General features: G+C 48.0%; 10 protein-coding genes across 10 annotated transcripts; 3 read left to right on the forward strand and 7 right to left on the reverse strand. All coding sequences in view use genetic code 12, as the record gives it.

Moving 5' to 3' along the window:
• Window positions 1-1,467: 1,467 nt before the first annotated feature.
• On the reverse strand, window positions 1,468-2,046 carry LODBEIA_P60530 (uncharacterized protein; the record flags this gene model as incomplete). The annotated part of the gene is made up of 1 exon (XM_066976454.1): window positions 1,468-2,046. One exon carries the CDS (start codon window positions 2,044-2,046, stop codon window positions 1,468-1,470), a length of 579 nt encoding a protein of 192 aa, XP_066832991.1.
• Window positions 2,047-3,868: 1,822 nt separating this feature from the next.
• LODBEIA_P60540 (uncharacterized protein) lies at window positions 3,869-5,317 on the forward strand (the record flags this gene model as incomplete). Its single annotated transcript, XM_066976455.1, has 1 exon — window positions 3,869-5,317. One exon carries the CDS (start codon window positions 3,869-3,871, stop codon window positions 5,315-5,317), a length of 1,449 nt encoding a protein of 482 aa, XP_066832992.1.
• A 169-nt stretch (window positions 5,318-5,486) lies between these two features.
• Window positions 5,487-6,410, reverse strand: LODBEIA_P60550 (uncharacterized protein; the record flags this gene model as incomplete). The annotated part of the gene is made up of 1 exon (XM_066976456.1): window positions 5,487-6,410. The coding sequence occupies one exon, from the start codon at window positions 6,408-6,410 to the stop codon at window positions 5,487-5,489; it is 924 nt and encodes a 307-aa protein (XP_066832993.1).
• A 2,035-nt stretch (window positions 6,411-8,445) lies between these two features.
• Window positions 8,446-9,180, forward strand: LODBEIA_P60560 (uncharacterized protein; the record flags this gene model as incomplete). The annotated part of the gene is made up of 1 exon (XM_066976457.1): window positions 8,446-9,180. The coding sequence occupies one exon, from the start codon at window positions 8,446-8,448 to the stop codon at window positions 9,178-9,180; it is 735 nt and encodes a 244-aa protein (XP_066832994.1).
• A 400-nt stretch (window positions 9,181-9,580) lies between these two features.
• Window positions 9,581-10,057, reverse strand: LODBEIA_P60570 (uncharacterized protein; the record flags this gene model as incomplete). The annotated part of the gene is made up of 1 exon (XM_066976458.1): window positions 9,581-10,057. One exon carries the CDS (start codon window positions 10,055-10,057, stop codon window positions 9,581-9,583), a length of 477 nt encoding a protein of 158 aa, XP_066832995.1.
• Window positions 10,058-10,505: 448 nt separating this feature from the next.
• On the reverse strand, window positions 10,506-13,721 carry LODBEIA_P60580 (uncharacterized protein; the record flags this gene model as incomplete). Its single annotated transcript, XM_066976459.1, has 1 exon — window positions 10,506-13,721. One exon carries the CDS (start codon window positions 13,719-13,721, stop codon window positions 10,506-10,508), a length of 3,216 nt encoding a protein of 1,071 aa, XP_066832996.1.
• A 1,797-nt stretch (window positions 13,722-15,518) lies between these two features.
• Window positions 15,519-15,938, forward strand: LODBEIA_P60590 (uncharacterized protein; the record flags this gene model as incomplete). The annotated part of the gene is made up of 1 exon (XM_066976460.1): window positions 15,519-15,938. The coding sequence occupies one exon, from the start codon at window positions 15,519-15,521 to the stop codon at window positions 15,936-15,938; it is 420 nt and encodes a 139-aa protein (XP_066832997.1).
• Window positions 15,939-16,095: 157 nt separating this feature from the next.
• Window positions 16,096-17,232, reverse strand: LODBEIA_P60600 (uncharacterized protein; the record flags this gene model as incomplete). Its single annotated transcript, XM_066976462.1, has 1 exon — window positions 16,096-17,232. One exon carries the CDS (start codon window positions 17,230-17,232, stop codon window positions 16,096-16,098), a length of 1,137 nt encoding a protein of 378 aa, XP_066832998.1.
• A 415-nt stretch (window positions 17,233-17,647) lies between these two features.
• LODBEIA_P60610 (uncharacterized protein) lies at window positions 17,648-18,952 on the reverse strand (the record flags this gene model as incomplete). Its single annotated transcript, XM_066976463.1, has 1 exon — window positions 17,648-18,952. The coding sequence occupies one exon, from the start codon at window positions 18,950-18,952 to the stop codon at window positions 17,648-17,650; it is 1,305 nt and encodes a 434-aa protein (XP_066832999.1).
• A 219-nt stretch (window positions 18,953-19,171) lies between these two features.
• LODBEIA_P60620 (uncharacterized protein) lies at window positions 19,172-21,646 on the reverse strand (the record flags this gene model as incomplete). Its single annotated transcript, XM_066976464.1, has 1 exon — window positions 19,172-21,646. The coding sequence occupies one exon, from the start codon at window positions 21,644-21,646 to the stop codon at window positions 19,172-19,174; it is 2,475 nt and encodes an 824-aa protein (XP_066833000.1).
• Window positions 21,647-21,711: the final 65 nt, after the last annotated feature.

Genomic DNA, 21,711 nt, shown 5'->3' on the forward strand with positions numbered 1-21,711 from the left:
AAAGGCAAGGTATCTCGACATGCTGAAACATTGACAGTTGTCTAAAACAGTCAACTTTGCGTCACACGGCAAGGTGAGAGAGGAATACGCCAAACTTTCTTTTTCTTCGTCACGCGACATGCTAGAGGAATACCTAACACCTCAATTTTTTTTATTTTGCAGATTACCAAGTATGTGAATCTACTCTAGGGGGTCTTTTCGTAGTTGATGAGGCTTTACTGGTTTATGGTGTAGACTCCTATCTGTGGGTACGCTATTTCAGTTGTCACAGCTGACTTTGAGAAAGTATTTTGAAATTTTGTTATTCAAAAATGGCTAGAGTTTTGAGGAGACTGTGAATCAAACGAATGAGGGTCTAATAGTAACCTGTTCTGGCCACACGCTTCAAACATACAATTTCTCCAGTAGCTTGTTTCGCTGGAGCGTTCGAGCTTCCGATGCTTTAAACATCTGCCTTCACTGAAACGATTATCAATCTTCCCTCCTTGAATTTCCTAAAGGGCGTTTGCTTTTCTTCTCAAGGTATTACGAGTGGCACGTGGTTGTGCTTTCAAATGAGGAAATTCATGCTTGATGAATTTAAAAAAAAAACGTAGTTACTTGTCAGCTCCATCACTCCAAGCAACCCCATTCACTTTTCGTTGAAGTTCATGGGATAGGGCACATTTGTACAGATATACATACGTATACTATTTCCGCGGGCATGGATGAAGTACCCAGCGCCTTGCGGCGTCAATATAGTGCAAATTTTGATTTTTGCTGATGATATGTGATTGATCCCGAGACATTGAAAACTAAGGCTCTGGCCACACATTCGCTTCAAGAGGAGAATTTGCGTCAAAGTCTGGGTGGTGAAACTTTTGAATCCGGCATGAAACGATAGACTTTCCAAAACTACAAAGTACATTATAAGCTCTTTTCGATTCCTAGAATTGCATTCAGACAGTCACGTAGCCACCGAATCTGCTCTCATTTCGAGTATGAAGGCAAGAATGCATATTACATTGCACCTGAAAATGGAGCTCAACCGCGCCAGGTTTTCTGGGTCTGTTTTGCAACCGTAAATTTTTGACAGCTTTGCCCTCTGATGAAACATCTAGGTGGTGAACTCAATCAACTTCTTTCAACTTAGAACTACTCGAGTAGATTTGATGGTGGTGGTGATGAGGTGATTGATAGATTGTATCTGTTGTAAAAGCGTGTGTTGCGACGCGTCCATCCATTAACAAAAAGAAAAAATTTTCAGCGGTGCCAGAGCACCACCGAGATGGATTTCTATTCAAGTATCCTGTGAACATTACAAAGTGGTATACATAGTTTACGGTACGATTCCAAACATTCCTCGTGCCAAGTGCCTCCCGCATGGCTCCCGGCTGGATTTACCTGTTATCTGCTCTCTGCTCTCTGCAACTTCCACACGCTTCTATCACGCTTCTATCACGTTTCTATCACGTTTGTAGAGCCCCGCTAACACTGCATCGTGTCGTCATCTTCCAAACTGTAATCATTCATCCCAAAATAATTCTCCTGCTCTACGCCGTACTGGTGTTCTTGATGGTGATCCAGAAACCGTACCTCCTTAACGATATGCTCCAGTTGGAGCGAGCTTATGCTCGGCTGGTGATGCAACTCGATCGACTCGGGAGTCAGTGGCGGCATCGAGTACAAGGCTTCAGTCTTGGCGTTGGTGAATTGGAGCTCGCTCAATGTCGAATCTTCGAATTTCGTCAGGAGAATTTCGCCCGTGTGTGGATCTATACTCTGGCGGATGACTCCCCAGGGGGTGATTTTTATGATTCCGCCTTCGGGGCTGTGGAATTGCGGCCATTCGGGGTCGGAGTTTATGAGTGTTTCGTCCAACAATGCCGTTTTGCGGCGGTGGTCTTCGCTGGAAGCGTCGTTTGTTCGACGCTTTGTGGTGGAGGTGGAGGTGGTAATGGTTGTTGTTGTGGTTGTGGTTGTTGGGGGTTGGGTGGTGGTGTATGATGTTGGTGGAGACGGTGTTGTTGTGAGTGGGGGCCGCACAGGTGAAGAGTACTTGTTCATTCTGTGGTGGGTTAGTCGGAGAAAGTGGTGGTCAATGTGGAGACGTGTGTTCTACGGTTGTTCTGTAATGGTGAAAATCAAAGTTGAGACTGGAACGAGCGATGATGTAGGGATAAGTAAAAGAAATGAAGAAGTGAAGGAAAGAAAGGAGGAAAGAAAAAGTGAAAAGGAATTGGAAGTGGACGTGGTTCGTATAAAGTTCGGCGTAAACACATCTCTGGGAGGGAAATGCCTCTCTGGAAACCCTCTTCTGCCTGTCTCTGTCGAATTACTAAAGACTCGTAAGTTTTCAGATGCTGCTACCGCCCGCATCTACTACTACTGCTGCTGCTGCTGTCATCGCTGCCACTGCTACTGCCACCGATGCTAGTGGGGTGCTGGTTGCCCAGGCGGCGCTGGCCGTGGTCGGGGGTGGTGGTTGTGGTGGAGCGAAAGGTCAACGTATTGGAACCAAAATTTGAAAAATTCCTTTTTTAAAAAGCTTACACAAAAACGGGTAAATTATATGCAGGACACAAATTTGGTGAAGTTTCTTTTTTTTGTAGCCGTAGACAAAGTACACGACCCTCGTATCCGCGACACTCGGCTCGGCACTCGGAACAGACAGCCGCGAGAATCAACTTTAATTGGATAAGTGCAATCATATCAAGCAGCCACCCATTCCAAACTACAGACTCTAGCTTTCTTCCACCGCTGTTTGGCTCGAAGTGTGCGATAGCGGCGGGTGCCCGGAATAAGTCCCGCACGACGTATTAAGTAGCCGGCAATAGAAGGAAACGGAAAATAAAAAAAGGAAAATCTCTCGCAGCGTGTTGGCGTAAAGCAGAGTCACGTGACGTGCTACTTGATAATATCGACAAGGTGATTCCATGCGAGAGTGCCTTCCAGCCAGCACTTGTAGCCAGGCGTGTCTAGAGGGGGGGGAAGAGCTTGGTGATATAATTATTGAGTTTCTTATCGATCCATTTCCGACGTCAAGGTGAGAGGTGAGTTTTTTTTAAATAAAATATGAGCGAGTGAGACCTAGAGGGAGGGAGAGGGGGGATTTCAAGCGTGCGTTATTAGAGAGTCGTGGTGTGTGGTAAGTGCTGCTGTTGTCTCCTGTGTGTTTCTCTAGACGGGAGAAAAGAAGAAAGAAGTTGAGCACTTGAGTTTTTTCGTATCGTGGGGTGTGGTGAGAAGAGAAGAAGGAAGGTTCTGCAGAGCTGAAGTCAGGGTGTTTTCTTGCTTGCCTGGTCGTTGCTCTATACTGTGATTCAATCTCCAATGTTCTGACCCTGGGGTGTTGGTTGATGGTGGCGGATGTAGGGCTACAAAGGTTGTGTGTTGTGTGTGTCGTGTTGTGTGTCGTGTTGTGTGTCGTGTTGTGTGTCGCGTTGTATGTCGCGCTGTATGTCACGTTGTATGTCACGTTGTGTGTCGCGCTGTGTGTCGCGCTGCGTGTCGCGTTGTGTGTCGTGTTGTGTGTCGTGTTGTGTGTCACGTGCCCAATGTTTGTCACGTGCTCATGTCGCTCTGTGTATCACGTGTTATTGTCGCGGATTCCGCGACCTCCAAACAAGAGCCAATAAAATAAACCGATTTAAGGCTTACTTCCCACCCGCTACCAATCAACACCAATGCGCTTACTAGCTATTAGTTAGAGTGCGCGCATATGGTAGCGCGTCACGCTACTGCGGAAAAAAAAAAAAAAAAAACCTTAGTCTCTATAGGCTCCAATTGAACCCACTGATAGTTTGGCCTTGTTCATCAAGACAACAACCAGGACCCCCTACCTAGTGTAGCGCATTGCATAGACAAAAGCATATCCCATCCATATATAATGTTGAGGGCATCGAGAATAACGCAGTCGCTAAGACCCATTGTATTGCGATCTCCACACTTGACCGGAATTACAAGACCATACGCGACATTGCCCGCCACCACCACCGGGGAAGAACAGCCAACAACAGCCAATGCCCGTACTCCGCTCGGGCGCCCCGTGCAGAAATACAGCGACACCAACGTGCAGTTCGGGCCCACGACCTTCACCGAGGTGCTCGACCAGACCAACATGATGTGGGACAAGTCCGACGACCCCGACAAGGTCAAGAAGCAAAACACCAAGATTCGCCATTTCACCATCAACTTCGGGCCCCAGCATCCGGCCGCGCACGGGGTGTTGCGCTTGATCTTGGAGTTGCATGGCGAAGAGATTATTCGCAGTGATCCGCACGTGGGCTTGTTGCATCGCGGCACGGAAAAGTTGATTGAGACCAAGACGTATATGCAAGCGTTGCCCTATTTCGACCGGTTGGACTATGTCTCGATGATGACAAATGAGCAGGTGTTTGCGCTTGCCGTGGAGAAGTTGTTGAATGTCGAGATCCCCTTGCGTGCCAAGTACATCCGTACTTTGTTTGGCGAGATCACGAGGGTGTTGAACCACTGTATGTCGGTCTTGACCCACATTATGGATGTCGGGGGCTTGACTCCGTTCTTGTGGGGCTTTGAAGAAAGAGAAAAGTTGATGGAGTTTTACGAGCGTGTGAGCGGGGCGCGCTTGCACTCGGCCTATGTGCGTCCCGGCGGTGTCAGCCAGGACTTGCCCGCGGGGTTGTTGGACGATATCTACATGTGGGCTACCCAGTTTGGCGATCGTATTGATGAAATCGAAGAATTGTGCACTGATAACCGTATCTGGAAAGAGAGAACCGTGGGCGTCGGGGTCGTGAGCGCCGAAGACGCCTTGAGCTATTCGTTGAGCGGGGTCATGTTGCGCGGCTCGGGTATTCCCTTTGACGTGAGGAAGTCGCAGCCTTACGACGCTTATGGGCTCGTGGATTTCGACATCGCCGTGGGATTATACGGAGACTGTTATGATCGTTACTTGATTAGAATGACGGAGTTTCGCCAGTCGTTGCGTATTATATTCCAGTGCATCAACGATATCCCACAGGGACCAGTCAAGGTTGAAGACTACAAGATCTCGCCTCCTCCGCGCGCATTGATGAAGGAGGACATGGAGGCGTTGATCCACCATTTCTTGTTGTTCACCAAGGGGTACGCTGTGCCCCAGGGAGAGACCTATACTGCTATCGAGGCGCCCAAGGGTGAAATGGGGGTCTACGTGGTTAGTGATGGCAGTGAGAGACCTTATAGGTGTAAGATTAGAGCTCCTGGTTTTGCCCACTTGGGTGCGTTTGACCATATCGCCAGGGGCGAGTTGTTGGCCGATGCCGTGGCCATCATCGGTACCATGGACTTGGTGTTTGGTGAAGTCGATCGTTGATTTGAGGAGCGTGGAGCGTGCAGAGAGTAGATTACATCTAGGCAATTTATTTATTCCGAATAAGACGTCTACCTAAACTTCAAAAAAAAAAAAAAATCAAAAATCAAAAATCAAAAAAATACAGAACCCCTGGTTCCTCTATTCTCTACCTTTGGTGTAATTTTTATGCTTAGAATATAATTTTATAGAGCAAGTATAGCGACGTGCTGGCTCCGATCGCAGCAACGACCTTAAACATCCCTCCATCATCCTTCGGCTTCTGATACATGTTATACGTGCCAGTACTGGCCCCACTTCCATAACCTCCGCCACCATTGGAGCCTCGCAGCTGGGCATACATGTTAGCATAAGTGCCCGCGCCCGAATAAGTCGAGCTCTCGCCGTACTTGACATTTGAGTAACTGCTCGTCCTACCCCCGAGATTGCCACCACGCGAGACATCCCCGCGCAACATGTTAACGTGCCGCATCAAATGCTTAGTCTTGAGCTCCTCGCTGATCTTCTCGCCCAGCTTATACAACTGGTTCAAGATCTTGTCGCGTGTAGCTTGGTCGATGGACTTTTCAATGATGCGCTGCTCAAACATCAAGTTGCGGTGCAAGTGGCGGTCGTAGTCAAAGTGGGGCACGTTATATCGATCGCCGTGGTTGACGTGCTCGCCGGAGAACTGCAGGTCGCTGGAGGTGCGGTTGTTGTGGAAATGGACCCGGTGGCGTTTGGTGTTGAGCGTCGAGGCGTGGTACAGGTGGCCGTGCCGCGAGTAGTATTTCGCTTCGCCGTAGTATTTGTTTGAAGCTGGTGATCTGCGCAGGTAGGAGCTGTTCGAGGAGGTGTTGCTGCGGAGCGACTGGTCGTAGGCGCGTTTGCGTTTGACGTCCTTGAGGGTGTCGTACGCGGACACCATCAAGGTGTATCTTTGGGTGTTGTCCTGGCGGGCGGCGTCGCTGAGGTGGGTGTTCAAGTCCGGGTGGTATTTCTTGCTGAGTTTTTTGAATTGGAGCTTGATCTCTTTGATGCTTGCGTTGAGGGGGAGCTCGAGGAGCTGGTAGTGGGTCTGTTGGGCCGACGTTGCAAGGCCTCTAGAGAACATCATGGCAATGGCCTTTGATAAAGGAAAGGAGAGGGGGGGGTCAGAAAGGGAAAAGCTCTTTTTAGTTGGGTTTTGGAACGTCAGTCTGAGTCGCAGAGAGTCCGGGAGTCACTGGCGGGGTCCAAGTACGGAGGATGAAGAGTAGCTGTTAAATGCTCTAGTGGTGGTGGGTAAGATCGCAAGGGTTTGATAACGAGAGAGTACCGGTGAAAAATTAAATGCCACAGCGGCAGAGAAGCGATTATCGGAGTTCTCATACCACTGCCAACTTCGACCCCAGCGATGAACCCCATAACAAGCCCAAGGCTCCAGCAGTCAGCACCAATGACAGGTCCAGCGACTCCACGAAGCCCCCATACCTAGCGGGGATCAGACCAGTACCATAATTTTTTTTTTTTCTTTTTTGCAATGTCTTGCTCATCTCCTCTAAACCAGTGGGAGTTCCAACATAAGCCGAAAGCCAAAAAAAGAAAGCAAAAAAAAGAAATGAACGTAGATTACGACTTCAAGTTGAAGTCAACCCGAATTGGCAAGCGTGTGCGTGTGTGTTGGAGTTCACCGACCAGCGGGGAGAGGGGAGAGGGGATCTGTAGTGTGGCGTGCTTGTTGATTTGAAGACGAGTGTTGATAAGCCCAGAGCCCAGACGAGTATGTTTGTCAGCTTTTGCCAATTACATCCAGTGCAGATCTAACCCAACCCAATCCAACTCCCCCCCCCCCTCCTCTAACCTCCTGAAACTCGTCGTCAGTGCGGTTACGAGAAAGGCGCAAGTACGAAATTTCAACAACAACAGCAACATGTTCTTGTGCCCTCTTGGCTTTTCCCCCCCTCTCCCAAGTACCGCCTCAGTCCTTTACGATGCATATTTTACATTGTAGTGGATAGGCTGGACATTTGCCACCTCCCCCCGGGACTCTTACTGCCGTCGCCAGTTCGAGATAAGTTCAAGGCCCGGTTCTGTTATTTTCAAACCATAGCTAACTGCTCTCTCTCTCCAGAGTTTCGTGTCAACAGCTGATGGGGAGTTGTCCTTTTACCAAGTCCCGGTAAGCAGCCTTTGATGAGTCAAGTGGACCGAGGACCGGCGGTGTGGGTGTGTCGCATTTCCACGCGACACTGGAAAGGACACGCAAGCCACCGCCACTTTGTTGCTGGGTGTTTCTTTTTTTAGGCGTGCACGTGACCGGCACCACCTTCTGGTTATCTTTCTTGCTTTCATGCTATGGTTGGTTCGTTCGTTCTTGCCTCTGATACGCCAACAGGCTCTCTGGGTGGGCCAGGCTCTAGTTGAAGCGAGAAGAGGCCCCCCTAGCGCGTGGTTAGTCGGCAGTTGGCAGTAACTTGGCCGGGTAGGTGATCTCTGTGCCCTGGTGTCGTTACACCTCTCTTTGTTCCGGCAGTCAACATAAAGAAAAAAAAATCACCTCTCCTCCAGTCACTTTCACCACCCACCACCCATCACCCAAGCAAGAACCACCACACACCATCCACTTTCCACGACAGCTCGAGCCCCGTTTACAGAGCCACATCGGTGTATATATACTATTCACATACAGAGATACACAGACTACAACTGGACAGGACAGGCCACGCAGCTAATAGCCGAAGAGTAGAGACCTTTTGGGATAACCTGCAATCAGTAACAAACAAACACGCAACACACTCTAGTTGCTGCTGGTCATAAACACCTCGCCATCAGCAGCTCCAGGTAAGACGATATACTCAGTCATCATCTCCGCCACCTCCGGTGCAAATAACTAGTGCAGATAAGCACCACCGTAGCAGTCATCATTTATCACCAGTTGCTCACACACCGGCACAGCAACAGGCAAAAACTTGTAATCAAACCGCGTATACTAAAATACCCACCACACTCAAACTCGCAAACCGCTACAAGATCGATATAGTTTGCTGCAGGGAAACTCAACAACAACCTATACAGAGCCCAAGATCAAATCAGCTGCACCTTTTAAAGACAAGCGCAACTAGTAAACTAGCTCCATAACATACGACAAAACAAAAGATCGAAACAGCATCATGAGCTCAAAGTCAGCAGCAGCTATATTGCAACGGCAATTCAAGGACTTGACCGACCCCAAAAAGCGCATCCCTTCCTTCCACATTGAACTCGACGACGACAACATCTTTTTGTGGAACATCGGCGTCATGGTGCTCAACCCCGACTCGTTGTACCACGGAGGCTACTTCAAAGGCCAAATGAGGTTCCCGCCAGATTTCCCCTTCCTGCCCCCTTCGTTCCGCTTCACCCCAGCAATATACCACCCCAATATTTATAGAGATGGAAGATTATGCATCTCCATCTTACACCAAGGAGGAGACCCCACCTCGGACGAGCCCGAGTCGGAAACTTGGTCGCCCGCGCAAACGGTGGAGAGCGTATTGATCTCCATCATCTCGTTGTTGGACGACCCCAACGGCAACTCGCCTGCAAACATCGACGCGCTGGTTGAGTTTAGGAAAAACTTTGAAGAATATAAAAAGAAGGTGCAAAAGGAGGTGGAAAAGAGCCAGCGGAATATTCCCGAGGACTTTGTGATGCCCGTGGATGCTGATAACGCGTATGATAACCAGCAACTGAAGAAAACGGGCCCAACCGAAGAAGAACACGTTGATGAGGATTTCTGGTACGACTCCGAGGAAGAAGAAAGCTTTGATGAGGAGAGCTTGATGGACCGCGATGACGATGAGGAAGAAGAGGAAGATGAAGAGGAGGAAGATGAAGAAGAGGAGGATTTGAATATGAAGTCGTAGCATGTTTTTTTTGCAAGTTGTTGCGTTGCGACATGGTTATTTTGTCATAATGCAGGTCAGAGAGAAGCCAGACACAAGCCGGAGAAGCGAGTTGCTTGAAATTTTGAAGAGTTGAAACTAGATCTTATTAACCCCCATTCCATTTTTTACCCAATCATCTAATAAATTTACTATTAAATTCTTGAACCAACAAACTCTAGAGTGATTTCACCAAATGTGAAATCTCTACTTGTGACGCTGCTTGCATCTTCAAACCTCTCTACCTTAAACAGGGCCTCGTTAAAGTCCAACCCAGTGTTTATGGCGTCCGGTGGTCAAATTTGCCAACGGTCAATGGCCAACATAGCTTTCATCCAACGCAAGAAAACTACAATACGTAGAAAAGTTCAATCTCACGTCCTTAGTGATCAACACCAACGTAGCCCCGCAATCCAACCTTCAACGCCTCAACCAAACAATCAACCTTCAACTTGGCGACAGAATCAGCCACATCACCACCATCGCCATCATCATCATCATCACCCGCGTGATAGAACAACACAACGTAAAATGTACTCTCGGAACTTTGTCCATCGTGTGCATCATGTGCGTCATTTCCATTAGATAAAGTATCCCCCGTGGGACTAAAACGGGATATGATGCACTTGACACCCCTGCCGAAATCCACAATGGTCCATTTTTGCTCTTGATCGAGCGCCGAGTACGCGAACAAGGCGTATATGCGGAGCTGGTCGCTCGTTAGCGTTGGTGTCGATAGCGTTAGAAGGGGTGAACCTTGCGAGAGGATTGAGATTGATATGGGGGTGATGTTTGGGGTGGGGTTGGTTAGGATTTTGTTTAGGAGGCTGGTTAGTTTTCGTTGTTGGAGCATCATCATCTTCTGTGACGGTGAATTGGTGCTGGGGATGGGAATGGTTTGGGGACGGTTTGAGATTGGGAGACTGGCGAAGGTTTGATGGGGTTGGTGGTTTCACACCTTTTTTTTATCGTTTGGTTCTCGTTGTTTGGAGGGAACTGAAAAATTCACTGTGTTTTATTCAAGTGATTGAACGTGCTGATATTAGGATGAACACTGGTTCAACTGAAAGTCACGTTGCCGCTGTTCTTGGTTTGGATTTAAGCTACGAATCAACTACTTACCAAAGTCCTAGCAACCAGAAACAGCCCAGTCAAAATGGGGCATGAAATATTCAGTAATTGCGCGAGGGTTTGGAGTCGGGAGTGGTTCACATCTTCAAATGTTCCCAGAAATACCATTCTTTGTTGTTTTTTGAATCTTCCTACTTATAGAGAAAAATGACTTAGTCTTCCCGCTTGTTGTCTCTTTACAAGGTAAACAACCCTGTACGCTTCTTTCCAAATGGGTAAACCACCAACGCAGCCGCGAATAACCCAACACTGATACCAATACTAACCTCCACCATCGTAGCACCAAAACTCAACGAGCTTCCGTCGTCGGCAGTAATAACGGTGCTGGTCCCGTTCCTATTAGTGATCTGATCAGCTTGCTGCAAACCGGAAATCAAGGTACTCTTACTAGCAATACCCGAGGGCACCTGCACAAAAATAGCAGGCAACATGGCCGAGACAGCCATCCCTTTCCAAATACGCGAGTACAAGTTACCCAATATTCCAACAATGAAAGCACCAATACAAGCGGTGAACTCGGTGACGGTGGAGAAATGCTTACCAGCAAAATAGGTGCCGATGTAACCCGTGCATGATATGACAATCATGATGGGCAACTGGTGGAACTTGGCCTGGTTGATTAACCCCAACACCGTGGAGAACAAGGGCACAAACAAGATGCGGAACCGGTCGTCCATCGAGTGGTGCTTTTCGCACGAGTTCTGCGACGTGGCCCCGTGGTCGACCCATCCATATAATGCGGCCCCGAGCGTGATTCCAAACCCGAGGAATAAGGAGTATATAATGGCGTAGAACATCCGCACTGAGCCAGCGACCAAGTTCCGCGATTGAAGCTCGAGCGAGCCGCACAAGATGATGTACCCGGGCAAGATTAGCGCTAAGGAGCCCTGGGCAATGGCGCTGAAGCAGAACAAGTGGCCCGAGCGGATCGAGCCTAGGCCTCGCGCGATGAAGGCCACCACGATGGCCGCGGAAACTTCAAACACACTCGAGTATAGATTCGATTTGGAACTGGCGTAGAATTGCAAGTATCCCACGCATAACCCGACCCCAAAAGAGATGGGCAAGTCGATCCAGCCTCCGTCAAAGGCAAATGGCGTGACTGCCAACGAGCCGATTCCATATAGCAACACGCATACCCAAGGTGGGTACCTGTTTGTCTGCTTGAGCAACTCGTCCAATTTCTTTGAGGCCTCTTCGACGCCAATCAAGTCGTGGATCACCGCTTTGTAGATCTTGTGAGTATCGGCCAACTTGCCCAAATTGAGACCCTGGGCACATCGAACCAAGTGCACTTCCGAAGTTCTCGTGGCCGCGTCACCAAACGAAACAAGCATACAGCCGGGGAAATACATAAACTGGCCATCAATCTCCAACACCCGGCTTGTCATCACCATATACTCTTCCAACCGATGCGTGGGTGCGCCAAAGAGCATTAGAGCACGGCACATGTTCATGATGAACCGTTGGCGCTGCAAGATGTCGGCGATGTGGACCGTGATGCGGAGTCGCTCGGCACGCTGCTTCGTCTTGAGTTTCTTCTTCATGCGACCACTAGCGTCAGTGGCTTTCTTCTTGGGCATCTTGGGCTTGGCATTGTGGAACGAGGGCAAATGGCCCGAGCCGTCCAACTTGTCCACTTCTTCCGCCCGGAGTGAATCATCGCTATCTTCGACATCGGGTAAAAGTGTGTCGTTGGTGCCTTCGCGGTCCCGGAGGTGGTAGGCCTTGTTGGCCTTGGACAACATGTGTTTGGGCAATTTATGTACATCGCGAACACCAGCGTATCCCATGTGTACGCCCGTTTCGGCGGCCTTGGCCCCGCGGCGGAGCCCTGATCTGACCTCGTGCTTGAATTTTGCAAAATGGGCAGCCTTTTTATGTTCATCCAAAGTGCTTAGCTCGTCGTCGGTAGATTGGAAGGGGGTTTCTTCGTTGGAACTTCCCGTGGTTAATGAACTAGCTGATTTCGCCTCGCGCGGGTTTTGATATAACCTCAAGAGGGAGGAAAGAACACCAGCTTGAACTTGTTTGGGGCGAGCAATATAATCGCCATCCAAATCGTGCAAGAAATCGCCACCGGCTTCATAGTGATGGGCATTCCCCGTGCCAGTGCCACGGATAAACATGTCGGGGTTGGGAGTATAGAATGGATCCTCTTTCTTTTTGCGTTCCTCCGACTTGCGTCTCTGCTCCGCCTCGTCAGCCTCGGCATTCATGGTCTCATCCGAGTCATGGTCGCCTCGTTCGGACGACTTTGGACGGGGACTGGCGCTGGGGGAAATGTCGGCGCTGCTGTTTTGCATGCTTTGGTCAGCCGAGTGCAAGAGGCCCGGCGGCAAATGTTGGCCGATCAACGCCTTGGCTTCTTCGCTGAGTTCTTCAAGGCTGATTGGTTGCATTTCTATAGCATCACGATCGTTTTCCTTCTCGGCAAACCCAACTCGTTTCTCTTCGTCAATCTCGGGCAACTCGTTGGTTTTTTTCGAAGCACCGGGCGCCAATCCTCCTCCGCTGATACCCAGACTTCCAATGTTGAAAACTCGGCCCAAAAAAGTGTCGCTGTGGCTCATATCTTGATTGTACTCGTCGGAGGGGAACCTGTCTGCGAGCGACATCTTTCTGAATATGCTCTTGATGCCGCCACCTGTCCCGCTATTCTTGCTATTTTTGCTTTCGTGCGATTGATGCGAATGCATCGAGTGGATCGAGTGCTTTCTCATTGCTGGCACCTCGTCTCGCTCGCTTTCTGAAGATCTTCTCGACTTTTTGGATGCTTTTGATGATCTTCTGCTGGAAGAATCCGGGCGCTCGAGATTTTCAGCGGCGGGATTTTGGTTGTCGTTGACGTAGTCGTTGTTTTCTTCCTCATCGTCATCGCCATCGTCTGAAGACTCGGTGTTGTAAAAGTTCTCAGGAGGAGGATTCATATTGGCGTAATCGGCATTTTGAGCCTCATCTCCGAAATAGCCGGGGCCCTCATCGTCATCTTCGCTATCTCCAAGTTGCGGTGTGCTCTTTTTGATGTCATCGGCATCGAATCTGAAACGAGCTAAATTTTCTAGATCGGATGCGCCTGTACCACCCGAGGCCATCATCTCCATCTCATCGTCTGACTCCTCGGATCCAGCAACCGAAGACTGCTGCGATGAGCCCATAGAAAACCTGGGGTCTTTTGGATTATAGGAGTCGCCATACTGGGTCTTCTTTTTGGGGTTGAACTTGGCAGCTTTGGCGAAATTCGAGGTTGCTTTGGTGAATTTGGCATTATCCCTTCTTTCGTTTTCTCGACGCACTCTGTTCAAATCTAGCTGGTGCTGGGGCAACTGAATCGGTTGAGCATTTGGACGAAACTCTTCGTCGTCACTCGACGACGAGTATCCGTTGGACATGGTTGATGAAAGGAGGTGCCTATCTCAATTGACGAATGAAATCTGAAAAAAAAAAGGATGTTACAGATAATTAAGTGAAAAGCCAGCTGCCAATTAATCGTTTGACAGGTTCAAGTTCATTCAATTTCTTATGGAATGTGTAGTCAAAAACTTTTTTTTTTTTTTAATAGCAAATATAGAACCAACTTTTTGAGTAAGTTGATCTCTTTTTCCAAAGCTGATCCTCGATGCTTCTTGAACAAAGGAGCCCTGGGTAAAGAAGGTGCAGTTAGCCCTTTTTTTTCCATTTTTAAATTGGGATTAAATAAGTTCCCGTTTTGAAAGGTTTCTTGCACGGCAACTTTGTGTAAGGTCCGCTTGTGACGTTTATGATGTCATTGACACAATTTATCCGAAAGGGAACACGCGACACGTCGTGCTTCCAGTTGAGTCCCCGACCACGCCCATCTTTTGAAGTCAGGCTCTGTTTCGAGAGATACCTTGGACAAATGGGGGTTTCTGTCTTGGTTGTGGAAGTGGAAGTGGAAGTGAAGAGAACGAGTGGGTGGAAAGAGGGGGAAAAGGTGAGCATGGGGACGTCGGGGAGAGGGATGGTGTGAACAACTAGAAGTTCATCCATTATGACGTAGCACCAGTGTCCCTTTGACAGATTTTGCACCGTAGATAGAGAGAGCGGGGAGGGAGGTAGAGGAAGGGGTTCAAGAAATCAGGTTAACGCCTGAAAGCCTGAGAGAGAGAGAAGATCACGACTAAAGGCCGGTGATAAGGTGGCATAAGGCACTGATAAATAGCCCATGGTTTGGTAAGAAAAAAAAAAGAAGAAAGGAGGCGAGGGGGAGCGAACTTATCGAAAAGCAAGTTTCAGCACCAGCCAAACGCATGAGCCAAGATAGACGATGCAGATGCATATACCCACTGACAATGACAAAAAAGAAAAGAATTTGCAGGGCCAAATTTTTTTATACAGCAAAGGGCTTGCCTCAGCAGTTGTGAGGTGTGCCGTGGAGCATGCACAGCTTCAGTTCACGACAAACGTTATATTTCTTGAAAATTCACCTCTGAAACAAAGTTGAAATCAACCACTTACGGTTGTTAGCGTAGATCGGTTAAAAACTCAGTTTCTGCCCCTGTCGATGGATGTATCAACAGTAGCTGACACATCCAGCGAGTAAAGGACAAGGGAGAGAGGGGAACAACGGGTAACTGAGAAACAAAATTATTGCTTGCCATCGAGTCGGCGAGCTGTTGAACTCATTCCATTCCAAGCAATGTTAAATTGCTTTCACTGTAGATCCCTCTTCACCTATTTGGCAAAGAGGGGTTTGCATTGGCATCCCCCCTTTTGGTCGCACCCGAAAACAGTTTACTATATTTAGCAGCACACCGCCCTCGGCTTCGGACTTATCCGGCTGCGTCCATCCGAGTCCTTCCGCTCTCGGTTCAATCCGCTTCACTCAACCTTCAAGAGACGTATTCATATAGACGGCAAAAGACCCCCCAGACCCAAGTTGTTTCTTTGCCGTATCGATGGACGGCTTCTGAACTTGAACTTGAACTTCTTGTGTCCCTGGAACTGTAAATCTCTCACCAGATGGCACCTCTGAAACGAACTTCAAACTGCAATGCCCTGGAAACCATCGTGCTTCTAGGCGTTGGCTCCATTTTGTTCTTGTCGAGATAAACCGCTGCAAATTGCGGCCACACACTCCACAATCTAGACCAAATACAACAACAACAACCTCAGCCCCCCCCCCCCCTCTCCTATACACACACAACTAAAGATATATATCTATATCAATGTCGGAATACCCAACGCTATCACTAGTTCAGTTTCGCACGGCACTTCAAGACATCTCACAATTGGAACTCGAGTCCAAGATACACCAACAGCTAACATTTATTTTCAAACTAGTGGAAACGAATAATGAGTTAGCGAAGGAAATAGCGAGTGGGGAAGCCTCGGCGGAGGATGCGCAGATGTATCGAGAGACGATTGAGGAGAACAAATCTAGCTTGGTTGAACAGATTGCGAGAGTCGAAAGCATATATAGCGAATTTGTCGAACGTGGGTTGATTAGCTCGGATGAGAAGGTTGCCCGAGAGAAGAGGTTGTTGGATGAGATTAACGAACGAGATGATGAGGTTAAGGTGGGGGAGCACGGGGAACGGGGAGGAGAAGAAGACAAGGACAAGGACGTTGGAGAGGTGTTGCTCTGAAAAAGAGAAAGAGGAAAAACGCAGGGTTGTTTTGCAAATGATGATGACAAAAAAATATGTAAAGTTCATGTGCCGTACTTGCATCAACCACATGTAAAACACACATTGAAACACACTGTCTCTCTTTCCCATTGTACATTCCGAATTTCTCAAGAAATCAAGCACGATGATTCAATTGGCTCAATTGGAAGTCACGCTGCGGGTCATCCCCAAGTCGGATTTTCTGATGCAACAAGACTTTGGAAATACAAGCAGAAACCAAAGCATCAGTACCAACAGACATGACACACTCGGGGTCCAAATCGCTGCGTGCTTGCGTGTCACGTATAGTCAACACGGGACATCTGCCCAGTTTCACCGTCAACTTGCCAAAATCTTGCCAGCCGTAAAAGTCACCAAGCATAGTGCCCTTTTTCCCCGGTGCTGGGTTCAACAAGGGGCTCGACGAGTCCATTTCTAGATAATTGTCTCGGCCGTTCCAGAAATCGGTCAATGACGGCTGGTCGTGTCGAAGTAACGTATGCTGGAACTCGTACTCTGGTTTCGATCTAAACAACCCCATCGATCTCTTACGATGGTGGTGGTGATGTTGGTGATACATAAAAGAAGCATTATATTTCTCTTCATCTACCCATCTGTGTCTCTCGCCGTTATAGATATAGTCGCTTATTGGGTGCACGGCGTGACTGAACAAGTTGAAGGAAATTTGGTGCTGGTCAGGACGTGTTGGGTCGGGGTAAATTTGGAAAACAAAGCAGTCGTACCAAGGGTAGCAGTAACGCTTGACGGTTCCAAACAACTTGTATTCGTTTTCGAAATCTTGTGTGCCAAACTGGGGCGGGATAAAAGTGTAAATTTCCATGAGCAAATGGTCATCGACTCGCTTGTCGCAGAGCCACTTGAGAAGCGTTATGGCTATCCCATTCTGCTGCAACACCCTGAGTTCGTCATCGGTGTACGTTTTCGACTTGTCGTATTTCTTCTTGGAGTCGCTGCTCACGTACGCGGCACAGACAAAGCCGTCGTTGGTGCATTTGGATGTGGTGCAGCAGTACTCGAGTTTCCGGTCGACCGTGTGGTAAGAATGGGGGTCTTTATCCCAGGAAGCCTGTTGATCGAATTGTTGGTGAGGCTGCTGTTGCTGTTGCTGTTGTTTCTCATCCGTGGGCCACGAGGATGACGAAGAAGGGGCGCCAGTGGTTCCTTCTTGGACTGTGGAGGAGCTCGAGGCTTGCGCTTCGTACGGCGGTGGTGCCGTAGGGTCATTTTCAATCATCTTTTCTTTCATTTCCATAATCTGTATCTTTCTGTTTGTTTAAAGCAACTGGTTAAATCTCTTGGGTCAATAACAAAGACGATGGCTTTATAGACCTTGTTGGCGCTTTTCAGACCTTGTTGGCGCTTTTCAGTTGATACCTTCTTGGATCTTTCGCCTTATATTTTGACTCGCAAGAGCCCGTGGCTATCTCTTTCGTGAGTCTAAAATCGCACATTCAGCATAGCCAAATTGGCACTTTCTACTGACAAGTCATAGCGGCTAAGCTTGCAGATCTTCAAACCAGGTTGTTGTTTTCCGTCTAGTTGGTTTCAACAAGAGGGGCGGCGCAATTTATTGCAGTCTCCGTGTGTGGAAGACGATATACGAAACTTATTCACATTGAAGCCATAACTATCATATAAAAAAAAAAGTGAAAGAAGAGGAAATGACTCTATACACTTTCTTCCCATTGCACACCGCACCATTCCTGGATATACCCAACCCCGTTGTCATCAAAGTGGTCATCGGGTATATAGTCTTTCAAGTCGGTGCAAACAATGATCGTGCCCCAACTCATGCCGTTTAAAATGTCCTTGATGTCGACGCCGTCATGATCGAGCTCTTCGAGGTCCATGATTGCCTTGGGCATCAATTGGAACTCGAATCTCCGCTCCAGGGAAGGGTTGTAGGCTGGTCGAGGGATATTGGCAGGGTGGGCCAAGAACCTTTTCGCAACGTCGTCTTTCCCATTGTACAAGAGCGGCTTGCCTCCCAAATCGTAGCGTAGTACTTGCCCCGGGTTATGTTTGGTTATCGATGAAAAGGATTCGAAAAACTTGTCGTCCAACATGTTGGAGATTTTGGTGGTTTGCGGATCTAGCACTGCTGACGATTGCGATCCGCGTCTCGATGAAGAGGCGCCGTGCTCGTCGTTATCGTTGTCGTTGTCGTTGTCGTCCTGATTCGATTTTTCAATTAGGTGTTTGTATTTCTCGAGCTCGGCGTCTGCTGTTTTGTCCTTGCGGAATTTCTCTGGCTCGACGTAGACGAATTGGCCTGCGAATTCTGGAAGTGCACCGTCTAGCTTCTTGGCTGGTTTTGAATTTGATTTTGATTTGGATGGTGACAGAGCTGCTATTTCAGCGTATGATTTATTTCCAGATTTCTCGTTCTTCGCCTCTGCTGGTTTCTCTTCCTCCTTCTTTTCGACGTGGAATGGATTAGAGCCCAGCAGGGCAAAAGGATTACCTCCGCCAAAGGGATTTTTACTTCCACCACCACTACCACCACCACCACTGGTGAACAAGTTCTTTGTCAATTCTGGGTCCAACTTCAACTTCTCATCCAATTGACTTGCAGCTAATTCCCCCTTGATTCGATCCACAGTCTCGCGGCTCTTATTGATGCCTCGAATGGCCTTGACACTGCCCTTTTTGGTTGAACACTGCGCACTCTTGCATCCAAACAAATAAAGCACACGATCATAAAATTTATCAGGGAGTGGAGCATACGCTTGAGCTAGCAACGCCAATTTCCTGCCGCAGTGGTCACATACTAAAAGCATCTCCTGCGGCTTCGAATCGGGGTGAAGCCATACTGGCTGTGAACCGATAAAGGTGTCTTCTATTGTTGGCTGGTCCTCAGGAGTGATTGGTCCATCGACAAATCCTAGAAATACTTTAGATTTGGATGATGAGTCGTAGATTTCCTCGTCATCCGAAGAATATTCATCGTGATGGTGGGACGACGATGACATTTGGTTGGTGAGTTTTAGCAACGTGACGTGCTGTGATACCCTGTGCCGTGATGAGAAGAGGTAGGGGTTGGTTTCTCTATTTTATTTTTTTCAGTTACGAAATAAAATGAGAACCATGACAGTGCAAGGGATTCAAGGTTCAAGGGTTGAAGATTGACCAGCTACATATACATCTACAGATGTATACACTTCTGGATGCCATCTATTTACGTATTCTATTTACAAGTATCGTTTATGCTCAACTTCTTCATACACTTCAATCACATCGCCTTCTTCGAATTTGTTCCAATCAGTGAACCCCAACCCGCATTCCATACCTTTTGGAGCCTCACTCACGTCATCCTTGACATGCTTGAGTGAAGACAAGGTGCCTCTATAAACTTCTTTTCCGTTTCTTATAACTCTGACCTTCGAGTTACGCTTAATCACACCTGACTTGACTCTACAGCCCGCAATGTGAGCTTTGGATTTTGCTTGCTTGATGGTAAACACATTCTTGATATCAACCTCAGCGTGGATCTTGGTTTCTATTCTAGGTTTCAAATGCGAGCTCAATTCCTCGGTCACGTCCTCGATCAACCGGTAAATGATATTGTGCTCGGTGATGGTGACTTTTTCCAGATCGGCCCGCTGCTGAATTTGACGAGGTATTTTGGTGTTGAAACAGAAAATCTTTGCGTCAAAAGTCTTGGCCAAGTCGATGTCGCTTTCGGTGGGTGCACCTGCCGAGTGCGATATGACATGGGCTTTAACTTCGTCGTTGCCCAAACCATCGATACTTTCCTTGATGGCCTCGGCTGAGCCGAAAACGTCGGATTTGATAATGAACTCGCATCTCTTCACTGTGTTTGCATCGGCATCCTTTTCCAACTCGGATGAGTCCAATCCAGCTTTCTTCATCTCAGCTATCTTCTCCAATCTCTCGGCTTCCTTAATAGCCTCGGCATTCTTGACGTTGATGCTTTCGATATCCCTTGAGGCCTGGATCTCTTGCGATCGAGCTATTCTGTAATCGACAACTTTCTTGGCAATCAGCTCAGACTTGGCCTGCAAGATTTGATCACCGCTGTCAGGTAAATCTCTCCATCCCCAGATTTGCACGGGCATCGAAGGACCGGCACTCTTGACGGTTCTACCGTTTTCATCTTTCATGCCTCTAATTTTGCAAAATGTCTTGCCCGCAACGATAATGTCTCCCAGCTTGACTGAACCACGACGGATCAATACCGTTGCTACATTTCCCATACCTTTCAAAACTTCAGATTCGATGATCCAACCTTCTGCAGGGACACCCGTCGGTTCTGCTTTGAATTCATTCATTTCACTCAAGGTCACGATTGCCTCTTCCAATTTATCCATGTTCAACCCGGTTTTACCGGAAACTTGCACAGTTTGAGTATCTCCACCATACTCCTCGATATCGACATCCTGTGCTGCCAAGTCTGCCAAAACCTTGTCCGTGTTGACCCCTTGTTTATCACATTTGTTCAATGCCACAATCATGGGTACTCCTGCCTTTTTGGCATGCTTGATAGCTTCGATGGTTTGCGGCATGACCGAATCGTCAGCCGCGACAACCAATATAACAATATCAGTAATGATGGCTCCGCGTTCCCTCATTTTCAAAAACGCAGCATGGCCCGGTGTATCCAAAAATGTAATCTTTTTCTTCGATTGCGGCGTAATGACGGAAAAGGCACCAATGTGTTGTGTTATACCGCCAAATTCGCCTTTTACAATACTGGATTTCCTCAAATAGTCCAATATCGTGGTCTTGCCGTGATCAACATGACCCATGATTGTCACCACTGGTGGTCGTTCTTTTAACAATTTCTCTTCAACGGGAGCTGGAAACAAATCGTCATTGGTATTCTCAACACTTTCAACTTCGATCCCATACTCGTCAGCAATCATGGCAGCATTTTCCTTATCCAAGATGTACGAGTGCCTCATTCCTTCAAATCCCAACCCTTCAAGTTTCTTAAAGACATCGTTGAGCGGAACTTGCATCACGGTGGCCAAATTGGACACGGTAATGAAAGGTGGGAGTTGGACTTTAACCAAGGCTTTCTTTTTTTTCTGTTTCTTCAAAGGTTGGGCTGTTCTTTTTTTGAACTGGAATCTGACGCCCACATGATGTTGTCTCGGTTTTTCTCCATCTTCTTTTTCCTTTTCCGTAAACTGTTGGCTGATTTGTTTGTACTGGGCTAGTTTCTGCTGTTCAATTGCTGCACGGGACAAGTTCGGCGCTGATCCTTGTAGATGGTCCTTGAGACCTTTAAGTGAGTCGCGGGTGTAGTTCTCTTGCCGGTTGCCGTTGTTCCTTGGACCACCTTGTCCTCGGCTTTGATACTGTCCTTGTCCTTGGGGTTGGCCATGCCTTTGGTACTGGCCTTGTCCTTGTCCTTGTCCTTGACCATCTCTCAACCGATCCCGCTGCCTATCGTGACGCTGATTCATTCCATCACCATTATTGAACCTTCGTGGCTGCTGCTGGTACTGGTTATAATTGTCCCTTCGTTGGTTTTGTTTCGGTTGGCTTGCACCCCCATCGGAAGCGTACTGCTGGGCAAATCTATTCGGCCGTGGCTTGGACTCGGCTACTTTTGCTCGGATATCACTCAAGATATCTGAATAACACCGCGTTAGCAGAAGGCCAGCTCCACCTTGCCGTTTAATGCTGCAAGTAAACATGGTCTGTGCTAGATGGTAATTTGCAAACTTCCCATACTGTTGCAAATCATAAAAAAAAAATATTA

Source organism: Lodderomyces beijingensis (assembly GCF_963989305.1).
Source record: "Lodderomyces beijingensis strain CBS 14171 genome assembly, chromosome: 8".
Lineage (NCBI taxonomy): Eukaryota > Fungi > Ascomycota > Pichiomycetes > Serinales > Debaryomycetaceae > Lodderomyces > Lodderomyces beijingensis.